Below are 18,283 nucleotides of genomic sequence, written 5' to 3' on the forward strand. Positions count from 1 at the left end.
GGCAAGGATGATAATAGAAACAAACTCTTTTCTTGTTGATTTGTGCTTTGCTACAAAGTATAGGAGGGTGGTCGAATAGCACCCTATGGTTTATACGCAATCCATCTATTCCTATAGACTCCTTGTTGGTTCACATGCAGCCCAGCGGGATCCATCATATTCAGGCTTCTCAGATACATTATGAAGTGTACAGAGACAGGATGTCATTAAAAACACAGAAAACCTGAGTTAATTCCCATGAAAGTTTATTTACAATGTTACATGCATCTATCCCAGAAGAAGTGCCAACAAGAGTCTGTATCCTGCGACGTGGTAAGGACTAAGTATAGGTCAGCAGCTAGAAATGACTGATGAGCTTTCAGCTACTGGACATACAATTACATCATATCCATACTTAATGCTGCAATCACGTTATGAGTAGTTTAGTTTAATATTTGATTTGCAAACAAAAATGCAAAGGTGACCATAGGATCAGGTTTCTTAATAGTTGTAGTGATGCCACCATACAGGCACATATTCTCTTTTCTCCCATCTCACTAGGCCGTGTTTATACTTCTAACCATACAACAGTGATACAGATTTAGTGTTTTGCTTCTTGTATCCAACATTAAACTGGTCCGGTTATTACATCTACCACACAAAAAGCAAAGCACAAAGGCTGATGCTTTGCCAACATTTAGGTCTTGGTAAAAAGGGACACTGTAGGAGTTGCACTGCTGGTGCTTTCTGACATGGGGCAAATCTCAGGTGCGAAGCGTGGAAACTGTGCGTTAACGAAGTAAAAGGGAACGTGGGAGAGGCGGCCAGACCTCCAGAGCTAGGGAAGAAACAGGAAAGTCAGGACACCGTAACTAGTCATGTGCACTGCTGTGATCAATGTCTGTCTAGTACAGACTCTGCATAGCATAAGGACAAAATACTTTACCACGGAAAGTAACGCCCCCTTCTGGAAACATGGGTGAAACTGCATGAGCTGTGGATCTTCGTCCACTCTGCATGGAATGAAGCCACTAAATACAAAGTTATATCATTAACCTTTAAGATCTAAAATAAACCATTATCTGTCATCTCATGTTACTATGACTGCTATGTACATACTATGATACTAACATCTCCATTGAGGAAATATTGGTATATTTTAACCACCTCAGTAGAAGTTCAGAAACCTTATCACCGAGATTGGTTTCGTTTAACGTCCAGTGACAATTAAGCTCACCTAACTGATTTCCCAGATACTTAACATACTTTGTTATGAGTAGTTGAAGAAAAATGCACCCATCAGTTTAATTCATAGTACCCCAAAAACTTGTATATGAAATACACCCTTTGTTACACCTTGTAAGCAGTATAGTAACACTAATGTAACTTGTCATAGATTCACTGAGTGAATATGCCTTCTCCATAAGAGGAGTACTGTCATACGCTCTTCCCTCTACAATAATATAATCAGAGACTTACCAAGGAAGAAGCTCAAAAATGGGACTGTTTTTGGTCCTGTATACTGCTATCACGGATTCACTGCCTATAACATCTACATTCTCTGTGAAAGGGACAAACACAAGTGTGACACACTAAACACAAGACAAAAGTGGGTTGTATGAGGACAAATGTTGCAGAAAGTTGCACAGGAAAACAATCCAACCTCTTAGTAGCACAGCTAGTCTCTCTCCACTTGGGTCCCAGGCCATAGACTGTATTTCCCCCCCAACACTGCAATACAAATTTATTAATTTAACTTTTATAGTCAATTCTGGGCATTGTGTATTTTAAATATGTCTGTACACTCACCTGACATCCTCCTCCTCTCTCTTGTAAACTATTAAAGACACATCAGCAACCACTGTGGCACTTTGACTTCCACCAACGCAGGCTTGTGTCTCTCCTATTCAATGATATAATATGAACACAGTTCTTTATCTGAAACAAAAGCTTATATGAAAAGGGCTGATGTGACCCTTAAAAACTACTTTATTTTCCTTAGCCCCAACATAATGTAGAAGGTCTTACCCACTCCAAAATGACAATAGATGTCTGGGTAATGCCATTTGGGTGTCTTAGCATCTCATCCCTAGTGTAGTTTGGAAATCTCCCTAACGGATCTTAATTGGTTTAGTAAAAATGTCTATAGTGTGGGCCTGTCCAACCTGTGGCCCTCCAGATGTTGTGAAACTACAAGCCTCAGCATGCTTTACCGGTAGACAACCAGTTGATAGCTGGAAGGGCATGCTGGGACTTGTAGTTTCACAACACCTGGAGGGCCGCAGGTTGGACAGGCCTGCTATAGTGCTTCACATGCTAACCAGAATAACTTGTCCTGATCAGACTCTATAGGTGAATGTTTAGTGTCAGCTAAAACCAGTTAGGATCTAAATACGCATTGGGGAGCATATTTCCATAGTGGCCCTAGAGAGTATAGTTTGGAAACCTCTGCATTGTTTTAGAAAGAAGATCTCTTAGAATATATAAACTTATCTGTTTGGCACAATAAACTATTTTGTTTCCAGCCATCCTTTGTTCCATGGTCTGTTCCTTGGGGAGATAGGGGATGTGTAGTGTTGCATGGTTCTAAACCACTTACAATGTATTCCCTTATCCACTAAGAAGTACTAAACTGGCTGCACATATATGTCGCTGCCTACAAAAAGATCAAGATGTTTAATACATATTTGCTTAAGAAATACACATTTTTTTAAATTAAATACTTCTAAATTTTATTATTGAAAGTCACTATTTACCATCTGAGAAAGAGAAGGATAAACTGTATATGACAGACTCCCCCTTCACAGCAAAAAGTAGCCGGCTGCCATCAGGACTCCAGCAACCTGTCTGGAAGATGACCGGAACACAGAAAAGGGTTAGTCGTGCCAGGAAAAGAAATAGCAGTCATAACGGTGCTTAACTCCAGACCACACACCTGACAGCGACCTTGGATTGTTGGCCAGCGCTCACACGTCCACATCTGTGTCTCCCACACCCTAAACAGATACAAACACTGTAATACTGATCACAAATCATGTACCCATCACACCACAGGAATCTGCTCTTACCTGAACACGGAGGATGGGGTAGCAGACAGCACTTTGCTGCCATCTGGTGACCAGGACAGGAAAGTAACACCCCCTCCTCCAACTCTCTGTAATGGTACACAGCTCTCCGTAGAGACATCCCACACCTGCAGGAGGTAGGACTTGGTTAACACAGATCAGAAAACAACACAGGACATACAACCGTACTGTCCTGTAAGAAGTAGAGTTGGATATTTTAGAAGAAAAAAAGAAAACAGTATATTATTAGTAACGATGTGATTGCATGAATGACCTAAAAAGATGGCCCTTCTAACAGTGTTTCAACCCTTCTTCATCATCACCATTTATTTATATAGCGCCACTAATTCCGCAGCGCTTTATAGAGAACTCATTCACATCAGTCCCTGCCCCATTGGAGCTTATAATCTAAATCCCCTAACATGCACATACACACAGAGAGACTAAGGGCAATTTAATAGCAGCCAATGAACCAACTAGTATGTTTTCGGAGTGTGGGAGGAAACCGGAGCACCCCGAGGAAACCCACGCAAACACGGGGAGAACATACAAACTCCACACAGATAGGGCCATGGTCGGGAATCGAACTCATGACCCCAGTACTGTGAGGCAGAAGTGCTAACCACTAAGCCACCGTGCTGCCCTTATGCCAATTGCAGGCATTCATTTGAAAAAAAAAAAAAGAAGTTTACTTTAAGCAAAGTGTATCTGTTGCCTATCCACCACGGCAGCGAATTGGTAAGTTGCCTTCTCATCAATATTGGTTCAGCAAACAAAATGTCTGTTTTCATTGTACACATTAAATACAAAATTCTGTTTTGAAGTTGTGAACAGGTTTTCATGATAGACCCAGTTTAGAATTCTAGCTACAAATTTCCCCCTTCCCTCCTATGCAGCACAATATCCATTACTCACCAACATGGCTGTGTCTACAGGTGAAGCGGACAGTAAGACTCCCCCTTTAGGAGACCAGGCAACGCTAGTGACTGGACTGTGACCCGGGTGTGAGAGCACCTGAGCGCAGCCAGAGGAGGGCCTGTCAGTAAAACACAATCAAATGTTTCATCTGAGCACATAGCCTACAAATACTGTACCACAATGAACAGGATATGCTATAGTTACTGATAGAGAGAGGTCTTTACTATCAATATTATGGATTATAAAACGTACAAAGCATTGTACAAATATTGTTTTCAATATACTGTATAATATCATTTTAAGTAACAAAAAAAAATATAATATTTAATTTTTAAGAAAAATAAACAACTAAAATAAAAATAAAAGCCCTGATACAAGTGACCATTAGATTTCACAGGCACGAAATTTCATGCAGATGCTAGCATCAATCAGTAATATCCAGAGAGCTCCAGGGTGACCCTGATGTTACCTTGTAGACAGGGAGGTGGGGTCCACGTGCCACACCAGTACACAGCTCTGACAGGCCACAGCCAAGACAGATGCACACAGGGGCTTCCACGCCATGCTGGCCACATCCTTCTGCAGACGATGCTTTAATGTGGGTATCGTTGGGCTAAATTAGAAATAATTTCATGATTTATTGCACACATCACAATACCCGCTACGAGGCAGAATCAAATACAACGCACTTCAAGACTAAATGGGCAGTAAGACTCAAATACAATGTGCAGTATAAGAGCTACTACAGAAATTCAATATATTACAATGTAACATAACAATACTTGTCAGAATCAAAAATATTTGACTCAAATCAATGGGAATCATCTTGTACGACAGGCTCGTTGTGCCCAATTTAGTCTCTTGTAATTCACTGCTAATACTACTACTATATATATATATATATATATATATATATATATATATATATATATATATATATATATATATATATATATATATATATATATATACATACATACATACACAAGAAATTATGAAAATACCTCTGTTCCTCTATAGGTGACCAGGCCAAGGCTTTGCCGGTTTAAGTGCTGTAAATATACATAACCACACTATTTGACGGTATTGCTTACCTTCCTGTGGTGTATATGCGAATGGAGTCATCTACAAGAGCCAGGGCAAACTTGCTGGTGTGTGGGTGCCAAGCGAAGGCTCGAAGTGAACACTTGGCCCTAATAGTGTATCAGAAAGGAGAAAGAACTGTGAACGACTATCCAGAAGGGGAGCGATTGGGGCGATCCCCCCTCCCCCCAGCACACTGCCGCAGCCAGTACGATGGAACGCACTGTCTTGCTTCCTACTCCTGACTGACTGTCAGGTGTGACGTCATCATCATGTCCCGACACGGTCAGCGAGTTGATGTGCAGCACTGAGAGGAGCAGCCGACAGAAGAGAAGGTGGCAAGTAAAGAATTGTGTGATGAAGGGGGCAGAGTGTAAAGGGGCAGCAGAGTGATAGGAGGGCACAGTGTGTAAAGGGACAGCAGAGTGATAGGAGGGCACAGTGTGTAAAGGGACAGCAGAGTGATAGGAGGGCACAGTGTGTAAAGGGACAGCAGCGTGACAGGAGGGCACAGTGTGTAAAGGGGCAGCAGCGTGATAGGAGGGCACAGTGTGTAAAGGGGCAGCAGCTTGATAGGAGGGCAGAGTGTGTTAGGGGGCAGCAGCGTGATAGGAGGGCAGAGTGTGTTAGGGGGCAGCAGCGTCATAGGAGGGTACAGTGTGTAAAGGGGCAGAAGCGTCATAGGAGGGCACAGTGTGTAAAGGGGCAGCAGCGTCATAGGAGGGCACAGTGTGTAAAGGGGCAGCAGCGTCATAGGAGGGCACAGTGTGTAAAGGGGCAGCAGCGTCATAGAAGGGCACAGTGTGTAAAGGGGCAGCAGTGTCATAGGAGGGCACAGTGTGTAAAATATTTGTTATTTGCTGATTATTATTGTGATTTTATAGTTATATAGCGTTTTACTTAAAATAAAGCAAAGAACAAACCTGACCGACTTGTATTCTAAAATACATTAATTTGTGTGACAGTGTTGTAGGGCACAGGTCCTACAGGAGTCAGGACAGTAGTCAACGTTAATTGATAAACCGCACCCTCCCCGCCCCTAAAAGAAAAGTCTTGATGCACCCCTGACTCCACTCAACAGGTACCCACCAGTCACAAGCCTGAGAGAACTCTGCAGTGAGATCCTCATTTTTCATCTGTGGACATAAACATAGTACACTTGTTAGTAGGATTATATATGATTTTTTGGGCATATGTGAACATGAATTACCCCAAATTCTTTTTATGCAATTCTTAGAGATAAAATTTTTCCAGTGTAAATAATGTAATTGTTGTTTTGCCATATGGTTTGTGAACTCCAGGCGTCAGCTTAGCAGAAAGACACATAACTTATGGTAACTTACTGAAAGGTGTGGGAAGAGCGAGCCGTGGAGAGAGGAAACCCAGCGACATACCGCAAGGGAAAAGCAGGACACACGACACAACAAGGGGGGAACTGTCAAAAAATGTAACATTATAAAGTAAATAGAAGTGCAACTGTAAAACAAAGTTTCAAACTTCACCCACTTCTTACCAATATGCTTAGTTGCAATATTATACATCTAGCAGATGTCGCACAAGATCAGTCACAGATTATCAAACATAACAAAAAGATTGACTTTAGCATCCCTAGCCATGAGACATTAATAAATATGTACATTATTATCCTTTATTTATAAAGCACCAACACAGCGCTGTACACTGAGATCAACGGAAACAAAATTACGTACAATGACATGAAACATAATGTAGCAGAATAATAACTGTACCATGTCTCCTTACCCTCTTCCTCAGAGTTAGACATCTCTTCAAGCAGCCCAGCAAGCCCCATTTGGTGCCTGAAAAGGTAAAAAAAAATTATTTGCATGACATGAAAGAGAACAATTCCATTGAAACCAGCACTAGTAAGAGTAGACACAGGCCAAGAGTACATCGTGGTAAAAGCACTCACCATGCATTTAAGCATCGCTTCCAGACAGCCTCCCTGTGATGAATAAACGCCGATTTACTGCTCAGCTCCATTCGACCTGGAGCCTTCACAGCTTCCAGAGGAATCATAAGTTCTGGTACATTTATCATCTACAGAGACATCAGCACAGTCCGTTACTGCATTAAACTATAGCAGCCATTCAGATGTTGTGATTCACTGTAATTTTTCCAGGTAAGTACAATTTTAGTTAATGGTCCCTATAGACTCTTTGTAAAAGTACGGCCATTTGGGGTCCTTTTGCCCAAGAACACAATCTAGCCTCTGCTGCACAAGCACAGAACTAAATTTTTTTATTGGTATCTAAAAGCTGAACATGCAAGCAGCTTCCATTAGACCTCAGCTGTAAATAAAAGTATGGACGCCTGATGTCCATCCAATTGATCTCTGCATATCAGCCCTATTGCATCTTGTCTAAAATAGATCTTATATTACCCAATATAAGAGGTATTATAAGTTAACTTACACTGAATCTATTATTTTTGGGTATAGGAACAAGAGCCATTAGCTGCACTGTATAATAGTATAATTGGTTACTTTAGCAACAAAGATTTACCATCTGTTGTGCGTTTAGAACATGGAAACTCTGCCAGGGTGGGGGATAAACAAACACAGAGGTGCTGACTAATGATGTAACAGCACCAGCGGCTGTCATGTCACTTACTAACACTATCTCTGTAGTAAGTGGAGTCTGCGCTCTGTCTAAGGGGTCTATTTATGACCCTTCGTTTTTTTTCAGTTGATACTTTTCAATCCTTATCTCCTTGATAAGGATTGAAAAGTAACGGCAATGTATTAAAAAACTTCTCAAGGACAGCAGTGCCGATAACCTGCTGTCCCTGAGAAGTGACTCACCTGATCATTGCAGTCTTTTCTCAATTTTGAAGGCTGCGGTGATCTTCTCTTTTTTTTTTTTTTCTTAGTGCGCATGCGCCGACCGAAAACTTTGTGCATGCGCACTAACATCCTGGAAGGCAAACGATACAATATGTGACAGGGAGGGATCACATGCTCCCTCCACACATGCGCTGTCCAGCTCAGCTGACAACTGCAAAAGTTTTCAGATATGTTAATGTATGCCAGATGGTGTACATTAACATGTAGAAAAAGAGAAAAATGTCTCTATGAAGACTTTCATACATAGCAGTTCTGAGCACTTCCCATAGACTGTTATGGGGAGTGCTCAGAAAAACGATAGGAAATGCAAAGCAGCAGATATCTGAGATATCTGCTGCAATGCTTCAATAATACATAGTAATTTCACTGTAAACCCCCGAAAACTGGTTTAACACAGGGGGAATGTTTGATAAATAGGCCCCTAAGCATGGGTTGGAACACAGGGAGTGATAGTACAATAGGGACAACGACAAACAAAATGTATAAGGAAGAGTATACAAAAAGATTCTAATGAAACAGATGCAAAAAGATTTTTTATTTTTTTTAGAGGGACAAGTCATGTATTATAAAGAATACATTATACTGTATATCAGTGGTCAAAGTGGAAATTTAGAAGTGGCCGTATGAAAAACGTAACTGGAATGTAAGTGAGTGGAATGTTATAGTTTTACAAAAAAGGCAGCAGAAGTGGTGGTACAGCATACCACTATATACACCCCCTCTGCTGTAAATTATAATAAATATTAGAAGTCATATAGCAGTTATGTGATCTGGCTATCGTCACTGAACTCCTGGTTGCTTACTCGTAATATCCCTATAATCTACAGTACAGTATCCTCAATGGATAAGTGGTAAGTGCACAATCAATATTATTTTTATTATTTCATTTGTGAAGGGAAGACACAAGATAAGATCTCACCGCAGTGTGGAAGGAGGGTGGTGGGCTGCCATCAGCCAGCCATGGGATCATTGTATTGTTGAACTCATACAGGGTCACATCACCACGGGGGAGAGGCGGAGGGAACAACTCCAAGGAGCACATCTTTCTGGATCTGACAGGGAGAGACATGTGTCACTACACCATGGTAAACATTACAGGGAAGGCATCTCATCTTACCCACCCTCACATGCTACCCCAGAAGCTGTGTGTGGCTCTCCGGTTGCCGTTGAACTACAAGTCCCAGCATGCCCCTTCAGCCAAAGCTGGGACTTTTAGTTCCACAAGAGCTAGGGACTGGCTGACTCTGCTCTACCTACCTACTAATACTATATACTACCTGCACTTCTACACCCGATTCAGAAATCCGCGCCTCCAGCCCAGCGAATCAGCAGCACAGGAGGGAGTCCTGAAGAATGAAGGGAACAGAGGTTTGATGACATCAGCGTCATGTGACCGGGTCAGAAGTGACGTATGTGTGTCATGTGACGCATCCTCGGCTAAGTTGCTCAGGATGGAACATAAGTACATCTGGTTGTGTGAAGTACAGGCGGGTGAGATGAGCAGGGTGTACTAGAAATCTGCCCACACTTACTATCTGTCTTTAGTTACCATGGTCTCAGTAGATCATTTACATATTATTGTTTTAACAGTAGCACATTAACATCAGTAAAGTACAATATATTTATACCTAGAAAAAAAAAAAATGCTCCCAACGATTTGTGGTCAGCATGAAGTATGTAATGTAATTCCGTAGCACAAATTCTCCCAACATTTCCAAGCACAGGGTCACAGATGTGCCTATCTATGGCTGCTCAGGTTCTGCTGCCACGTATACAAGAGCTGTGTGTTACCGAAGTCTGAAATCACCTAAGTGCTGACAACATTAGGTTTATAATAAAAGTCTTTAACAATACTGAAATCAACAGTCTCAGGACCTGTATATACAAAGATGGTTTCCACAATGGAGTGTTGAACATCAGTCAGTAGAATAGTCCAAAAGGTAGCCAGGCATCAGGAACCAGAGGGCAGGGCTGATTATCCAATAGGGGGGGTGATATATAAGATATAAGAGCATATTTGCTCGCCATAGTAGAAAGAAAATAAGGTATTAATCTTGACGTATTCCTATAGTAACGGCTGAAGACAATGAATCATCCATGGATGGGTGCTTGATAAGCAAGTAGTAGAGACAAGGATGGCGCATCTTCACCCTTAGTTCTGATCCTAATAAAAACTATGTGGAAGGCGATGGGATGCTATGAGAGCATTGGCCTAGGATGGCCTGACCCCTTAATCAGACCCTACACAGGGGTTGTGGTCCAAAGGTCAGAGAGCCAGAGGGTTAGTCTTCCAAAGCCAAATGGTCAAGCAAAGGTAAACTACCAGAAAGAGAGGAATGCTGTTCTAGGGAAGCTGGTTCCATAAACTGGCGATTTTCTTGTAGTCAGGTCAGGGGATGTTTGGTTACGATTGGGACGTTAAGAAAACTTTGTCTAGGCAAAGAGGTGTGAAAACTTTGTGCTCCCAGACATCGCACAGGCACAGATATAGAATGCACTAGTCGCTTGCTTTTCCTATGGGAGAAAGGTCGCTCAGGAAAAGCATACATTTTTGGCAGAGAAGCCACCGTGCCAGTTTGGAGAACAGCTGAGATTTTAGGCTCTGTTTCACAAATGGCATCATATTTTCCCACAATCCCATCGCTTTAGTAGGAATCTATGTACAGCTGTGTCACACAGCACCAGAGCTGCTACTCCTTGGTCACTTTATGCTTCATTGATTACCTCAACAGTATGAAAAATAAAATGGAAATATGCAACATATTTTATTTAATAAAGTATACTTTGTATTTTATTTAGCTATGTTCCTATCAGTATGTTCTTGGGGAGTTGGGCGCCGAGGAGAGTAGACATGATGCTTATATATGCTAGGTGTTCTCTAGCCCTTGCCCTGGGAAAACAAGTGGGGTAAGGGAACTTATTTTAAACCCACGGGAAAACATGTTTTTTAAGAAAAATAAAATGAAATGTCTTGCCCCTCATAATGGCAATTTCTTTAAACATGTGCCATTGACATAATATATCTTGTCTTGTAATGCATATCTTCCAAGTTTATGAATTTTAGAAGGTGTATTGATCTAAAATATTCTTTAAGCCACTGATAAAATGTATCCTTATTTGTACAGATGTATTAAGAGAACGTATCATGAATAGTATTAGTGTAGTTGGATGTGACCATGCTTAATTCACACAGATTATATGGTGTCCAGGTACATTACTCAGGAGTGGAATTATAGTACAAAACTAACATAAAATAAACACAGTCATAAAGATTCAGATAAGAAATATTGGGGATGTAAAAAATCAGGCAAATTCTGGGTTACATGTAAACACATCTTTATGTGGTCTAGTATTTAAAGTATTTTTTATGTCAGCTGAACTTTCTTTTTCAATTGTATTATGTAACTGTCTGTTCTCGTTCTACTGCATTTGCGAGAAAACTTCACATTGATTTATTAGACAACTCCCTTTATTAGACCACACCCTTTATTAGAACACATCCTTCCTGATACACTGCGTCTGCATGTAGGACATTATTTCATTTTAAATGACTGATTGCATAATTGCCATTTTGTTCTTTTTTGTTAGTAATGTGCTGTATACATCTAAGTATATTCAATAGTGCATTATAAAACATATAGGGCCTCATTTAGAGTCGGACGCAAAGTCCGTTTTAGGCGCATTGACCACAAAACCACAATCACGCATCTGCAGCAAGCACCATATTCGCCTGCATCTTGAACACAATTTACACTTGTGACAGCTTGTGGCTTACTACGAGGGAAAGGGCGGAACGCGGAATTGTGAAGGTGTGAATTTGGATAATATAGACACAGGGGGTGTGACCCCGTAGGTAAATCCTGGATGCAGACGCAACACACATCAAAAAAGGGCTAAAACTGTGTGGCAGGAATTAGGTGGCGCAAGTAGTTAGCTAGCTGCACTAACTGCTCGCAGCTCGGTAGGGCATTACGAGTGGGATGCAACTGGTGTTGTATGCCACTCGTAATACCCTACCAAGCTGCGGCACACTCCCACTCCTCCACCTTTTAGACACACATTGCGTCCGACTCTAAATGAGGTCCATAATGTGTCTTATAGGCTAACACTAATGTACATTATATAAAATTTAAACCCTTTATCTTTGGGTGGAGTTCATGAAGATCAGATAAATTACCAACTTCTACTTACCTTTTTTGCAGCATTCCTCAAATGCCTACTACTACTGCAGAAAGGTATGTTGGGTGTTTAAATATTAAATGAATGTTGTTGAGTGTGGGTGCTGAACAACTGCTCCCTTGACATCATTGGAAATCATGTGTAAACTGAGATGAAAAGAGGTGGTTTTATATACAGTTACTGCTAGAGTGTATTTAGATTATAAGCTCTCTTGTGACTTGCACGGTGGCTAAGTGGTTAGCACTTCTGCCTTATAGCACTGGGGTCATGAGTTCAATTCTCGACTATGTGAGGAGTTTGCATGTTCTCCTCGTGTTTGCGAGGGTTTCCTCCGGGTGCTCCGGTTTCCTCCCACACTCCAAAAACATACTAGTAGGTTAATTGGCTGCTAAACAAATTGACCTTTGTCTGTGTCTCTGTCTGTCTGTGTATGTGTTAAGGAATTTAGATTGTAAGCCCCAATGGACTGATGTGAGTGAGTACAGCGCTGCGGAATTAGTGGCGCTATATAAATAAATGGTGATGATGATGATGCAATTCTTTTTGTATTACTGCTCTTGCTTTACAGGGCTGCTCAGCTCAACTATATGCAAACTATGTCTACCCTGTTGGTACTACTGCCTTGTATAGAATTGTGGAATTATGTGGCGTCCATAAATGCTAATAATAATATCTAACCAACAGGTTAGTCATTCCTTTATAGAAATAACACACACTGCAGTCCAAGTTGGCCTCACACATAGATGGCCAAATTGGCAAAATTCCATTTGTTTGGTTCTCAGACCAGTCTTATTGTGGTCATTGTCTGGCTGCATTTTTAGTAATTTCAAATTCACATATGAAAGATAACATGAGATATTCATTGGAATAACTGGACAAAAAAAGAAGAAGAAAATACTTACCTTGCTCTTAGCTGGCGATCCGGCTCCCTCCCTGGTCTCCTCCTCCGTGCGGCGCTCGCAGTGCATGTCGGGCGTGACGTCACGCCCGCCCGACATCCATTGTATTTTCTTCTTCTTTTTTTCAGGAACTTTTTTCTCTAGCTGCCTCTGATGGGACCCCCTGGGCTGCAGGGCCCATATATATATATATATATATATATATAAAATCATTTTTTTTTTTAATATATATATATATATATATATATATATATATATATATATATATATATAGTGGCCCTGGTGCACTGCTTTGCCCGGGGACCCCAAATGTTGTTAAGAGGGCCCTGGAAACACATGCTCTTCACCATATACCCCAATCACATGAGGAAACACATGCTCTTCACCATATACACAATCACACGAGTAAAACGCATGCTTTTCTTATTAGGATAACACCTATTGGCAGATGTCTGTAATAGGTGTCAGCGGAATGTGAGAAGGAGGTGAATCCACACGTTTATGAACTTCACCAGGAGCGTCGGTTTATTCACAGGCTACAGTAATGTGTATTGTATGCAGGATGCAGGTATATACATACCTACCAAAAAAGTGAAAAGACAAACAGACGCTTAGTGAGTAATCAAAAATTCCACGTGACAACGTGATTAATAATTCATAAATCACATACAGTAGGCTGCTCCACTATAACATCAAATTGCAGATGTAAGACCTATGTAGAAAAAAAACAGAAAGAGAAGCGCCAAACATAGGGTGATAACATCAATTGTATTATAAAATCACTTTTAGAGTGTCTGGATGTAACTCTCAATTGATGTTATCACACTATGTTTGGCGCTTCTCTTTCTGTTTTTTTTTTTATATACATACCTACACCTTGAAGTAATCTAGCAGTATTCAGCAGGTAGACTGTCTTGTGGTGGTACGCAGACACAGGTATTACAGCAGTCACAATGGAGAGTATTATGTACTACACAGCCATGTAGTACATTTTTATATACATATGTAGGGAAGACACTGTCTATATATTGTTGTTTCCCCCACGCAGCTTACACACTGCTTACTCACAGCAGGGGAGCCTGGAAACAGCTAACTGCACCACCGCACAGCCGGATGTACCACACAAAGACAGAGAGCCGGGAAGCCGTGTGGCCGGTTAATGCCCCACTTACGATCACTAGACCACTGGTGGACCAACAGAGATCGAGCATAGCAGTCCTATAGTCAACATTTCTCCACATACTGCAATCACATAAGGAAACACAAGCTTCTCCCCACATACCCTGCCCATAACGTAGAATGTTGACGGCAGTTAGAGATGGCTGCAGTTTAGTTTTGCTCTGACCCTTGTCTGCCACATATCCATCTTCTTAGAAATATAAAATCAGTTTGTGAAGGCAGTTTAAAATTACAAAGTGGTGCCTAGCAGTGTCTTTACAGCAAGGGCCGGGTTGTTTAGAATATCTAATAGTTCAGCTGTTGGAACAAGTGAGTTCAGCTGCCATTGCTGACAGCTATCATTGCTATCGCCATCTCCTCCTTTGGTGATCACCACTGTCTCCTTGGTGACAGCAGCTGCCACCACACATGGATGGCATAAGTCATGGCTCTGTTTCCAGCAGCGAGCATGATACGAAGTAAGACACCAGGGGGGAGGGGGGGGGGTTAGGAAGACGAACAGAGACCTTACATGGGACTCCCGTCGGCCAATGATCCTCTGTTAAGGGGAGCAACATATAAAATCAAATAACAAGTTGTAAGATGAGGGATGACATATCCTGAGGATCGGTGTAGGTATCGTGTGAACTGGAGGAACTATTGTATATAAACCATTCGCACCAGATTTGGGAGAATTTATGAGATTTTTTGTTCAAATATGCCGAAATTGTTTCAATTGCAATAACCAAATTTTATCTAGGAGTTGTAGTCTGGAGATGGGGTTTGGTTTTTTTAAATTCTTAGCCACCATGCATCTGGCTGCTTTAAGGATTTGTATGGACAGCTTATCTGAGTAAAATAAAATAGAATCAAATAAAATAAAATAACAGGGCTCATTGCAGTAGCCTCCACTGCCCGTATACATTTGGACTCTCAAACCATGGATGTTTGCCTACTTACCATCGGTTTGCATTGTTTTTATGGTATTTACCACTACAGTGATCATCATTGTATTATCATTTGTATGCAGTATTAACTGTATTTGTTTTTAACTCTGTGCTATCACTGTAATGCTATAACCAATTTGTTCCAATTATATTGTAATTAACTGTCAAGACAATATTGAGCGCAATTACTTTACTATTTAATCCACACTTAAGTTCATGAGCTGGGCAATTGATCTGTTTGGAGGTAAGAAAAACATTATATAAGTTAGAAATAATACCTCTTTGAAGGGTGTCTCTAACACAAATAGATTCCAGTGGAGTCAGCCCTCTTGCAACGTCAGTTTTTGAAAGGGATTCAACATAATGTCTTACCTGAAGGTACCCGAAAGGGCTGACAGATGGGAAATCCAATTTTTCTTTTAGGGATGTCAGTGGAATACACTGACCAGATTTAAGTACATCTCTGACCAAGCCGATACCCTTCATGTGCCAAGATTGGAAACGAGAGTGACATTGCCCTGGAGAAAAAAACAGGATTAACTCAGAGAGAATCAAAGTGTAATTTACAATACTCCCAAATGTGACAAGTGAAGGAGGTGACAGGGTGAAGTCTCATAGCCCTAGGCCGATCACATGTTGGTATCCCCAGTGTCGAGCCCAAGAATGACACCTTACAAAAGGAAGATTCCAAGTCTATCCATCGTGGGCCAAGTCCTCCTGAGAACCATGCCACAGCCTGGCCCAGATGGGTATCAATATAATAGAGGTTAATGTCCGGAAAACCTCTACCTCCATTATGCGTAGCTCTGCGTAAAGTTGCAAAGCTAGTGCGCAAGGGTTTATGGCGGCAGACAAATTGGGAAAACCAGCGATGCAGTTTTAGTAAAGTAGATCTGGGTACCTTCACCCGGAGTGTTTGAAATAGGTTGAGTAAGCGAGGTAGTATATTCATTTTCAGGGAGACAATCCTGCCTAACCAGGAAATAATCATTTTTTGCCATCTGAGCAGATCCAGCGTAATTGTGTCCTATGACATGTGGGAAGTTTTCTGAGTACAGAGTATCATAATTGGAGGTTATGTAGAACCCCAAGTATTTTAATTTGGTGTGTTGCCAGGAGAAATTAAAGTTACTCTTAAGGAGATCCAGGGTAAAAGGTGGTAAATGAAGTGCAAGGGACTCGGTTTTGGAGAAATTGATGTTATACCCTCAGAGAGAGCCGTAGGCAGCAAGGACGGGGCTCAATCATAACAGCAAAAACCAATAGTGATAGGGGACACCTCTGTCGGGTGCCATTTAAAATCAGGCCCCTCACCGTGGGGCCTGATTTTAAATGGGGCCTGGACCCAATTGTAAGAAGTTACCATCAAATCCAGACTTTGAGAGTTTCTAACATAAAGGCCAACTGATTCGGTCAAAGGCCTTCTCTGCATCCAGTGCTTGTACGTCTGCTATAAAGTCAACTTGAGCTTTATGAATCAAGTGAGGCAGAACTGTGTTAAGACGCTCTGCAAGAGCATTTGCATATATTTTAACGTCTATGTTCAGGAGTGAAATGGGCCTGTAGTTGGTACAATCTGAAGGATCCTTACCCTCCTTAGGAATAACAATAATTCTAGGTTCGACAGCTTCTTTGGAGAAGGACCCACCATTTAGCACACTATTGAGCACATCGGTAAGATTAGGCGAAAGCAGGGCATTCAATGTTTTATAGTACATGGCGGTGAAGCCAATCTGGGCCAGGGGTTTTTGATGACATTAGAAATTTCTTGTGGAGTGAAATCTGCTCCCAGCACCTCAAGTGCGGCAGGTAGTCCTGTGACATAGGAATAGGAAGTCCTGGATTGATTCCACAGACACTGGAGATGAGCTACCCTTAGGTGAAATGTTGTAAAGTTTACTGTAGAATTTCCAGAACTTCTCAGTAATTTGATTAGGATCCTGTGTAGTGACCCCTGAATGTGACTTAATGTGAGTTACATTACTTTGAGATATTTTGGCCCTCTGTCTGGACACCAGCAACCTGTCCGCTTTATCGCCTTTTTCATAAAAGGTCCGATTCAGATATTTAAGTGTATTTTCGGTTTTGGTAGAGAGCAGAAGGTTAAGCTCACCTCTAGCCGCAACAACATTATTATAGACCTCTGACTGACCTGTGGATTTGTGTCTAGCATCCAATCTGGCAACTTGCTGAGACCTCAAGAAATTTCTGAGTCCTCTTATCAGGCTATCACAAACCAGAGCTTTATGGGCATCCCAGAGAAGCATAGGAGAAATAGATTGGTTGGCATTAGTAGAATAATAGTTTCAGATTCCAGTGGCAATTTGTGAGTTTAGGTGAGGATTGAGTAGGATCCTGTCATTTAGGCACCCGGTAAACTGTCGTAGTCCAGCCTGAGGGCCCACAACGTCCACCATAGCCGGGCCATGGTCCGACCAAGTGCTTGGAGATATGTCAACATTAAGAATATGCTGAGCTAACTCAACACACAAAATGACCATTTCCAGGCGGGTGTACATGCTGTGAACTGGGGAGAAAAAGGTACAATTTCTAGCGGTGAGCATCTGACTATTTTGAGGTTTCTACAGTAATTGGTTCTTGTTTCATGTCTTCCGCTATATCTTCTTGTTTCACCCATGATGCAGTAGTTTGTTTTGTTTTTTTAAAAAGTTTTACTATTGACAAGTCACATATACAAAAAATGTTTCGGTTGACAGAGTGAATACACATATTGAAGAAAACTGGAACTTACACAGGATCTACGTCCGGCGCAGTACCTGGCGATCATCAAGTCAACCAGATATTAAGATGTAAGGAAAATGAGTGACCCAAAATTTTTTCACACTAAGAGGAGAGAGGAAAAAAAGCAAGAAAAGAGAGTGAGAAGAAAGAAGGGAGAAAGTAAAAAGAGGACAGGAAGATTGGGGGGGGGGGGGGGGGGGTTGGGTGAAGAGTGACTAGATCCAGTAAAAAAAAAAAAAAGGAGAAAAAGCGCTGAGAGGACATAAAGGAATAATAATGAGTTATGCAAAGGGAAGGGACGCCTGAAAAAAGGATAAAGGATGGATTGGTAGGGTTATTCGGACTCTAGGACACTTGCTGGACTCGGGTGGGCTCTTCTCCTACTCACACCTCAGTGCCCTATATTCCTTGCCCAAAGGTGACTTTTACAAATACCTTCAAATCAGGCAT

The 18,283-nt window shown here is 41.4% G+C and overlaps 1 protein-coding gene across 1 annotated transcript; it reads right to left on the minus strand.

Annotated features, from left to right (window-relative positions):
* Positions 1-228: 228 nt before the first annotated feature.
* Positions 229-9,298, minus strand: AAAS (aladin WD repeat nucleoporin). The gene is made up of 17 exons (XM_075199179.1): positions 9,186-9,298; positions 8,828-8,960; positions 6,976-7,103; positions 6,807-6,862; positions 6,389-6,480; positions 6,135-6,181; positions 5,057-5,155; positions 4,432-4,575; positions 3,960-4,080; positions 3,048-3,172; positions 2,915-2,975; positions 2,736-2,826; positions 1,789-1,882; positions 1,643-1,710; positions 1,459-1,540; positions 926-1,010; positions 229-817 (listed from the first exon to the last, which is right to left on the minus strand). Exons 2-17 carry the CDS (start codon positions 8,948-8,950, stop codon positions 677-679), a joined length of 1,557 nt encoding a protein of 518 aa, XP_075055280.1. The 5' UTR covers positions 8,951-8,960; positions 9,186-9,298; the 3' UTR covers positions 229-676.
* Between the last annotated feature and the right edge of the window lie 8,985 nt (positions 9,299-18,283).

Source organism: Mixophyes fleayi, chromosome 2 (genome assembly GCF_038048845.1).
Source record: "Mixophyes fleayi isolate aMixFle1 chromosome 2, aMixFle1.hap1, whole genome shotgun sequence".
In the NCBI taxonomy this organism is placed as follows: Eukaryota; Metazoa; Chordata; class Amphibia; order Anura; family Limnodynastidae; genus Mixophyes; species Mixophyes fleayi.

Bases quoted from the DNA above. Each gene is read 5' to 3' on its own strand.
- AAAS (XM_075199179.1), bottom strand. From the start codon at position 8,950: ATGTGCTCCTTGGAGTTGTTCCCTCCGCCTCTCCCCCGTGGTGATGTG. The intron at 4,576-5,056 runs GTAAGCAATACC...TTTCTAATTTAG, and splicing joins CGCATATACACCACAGGAAG to CCCAACGATACCCACATTAA. The intron at 4,081-4,431 runs GTAACATCAGGG...TTTTACTGACAG, and splicing joins CCCACCTCCCTGTCTACAAG to GCCCTCCTCTGGCTGCGCTC.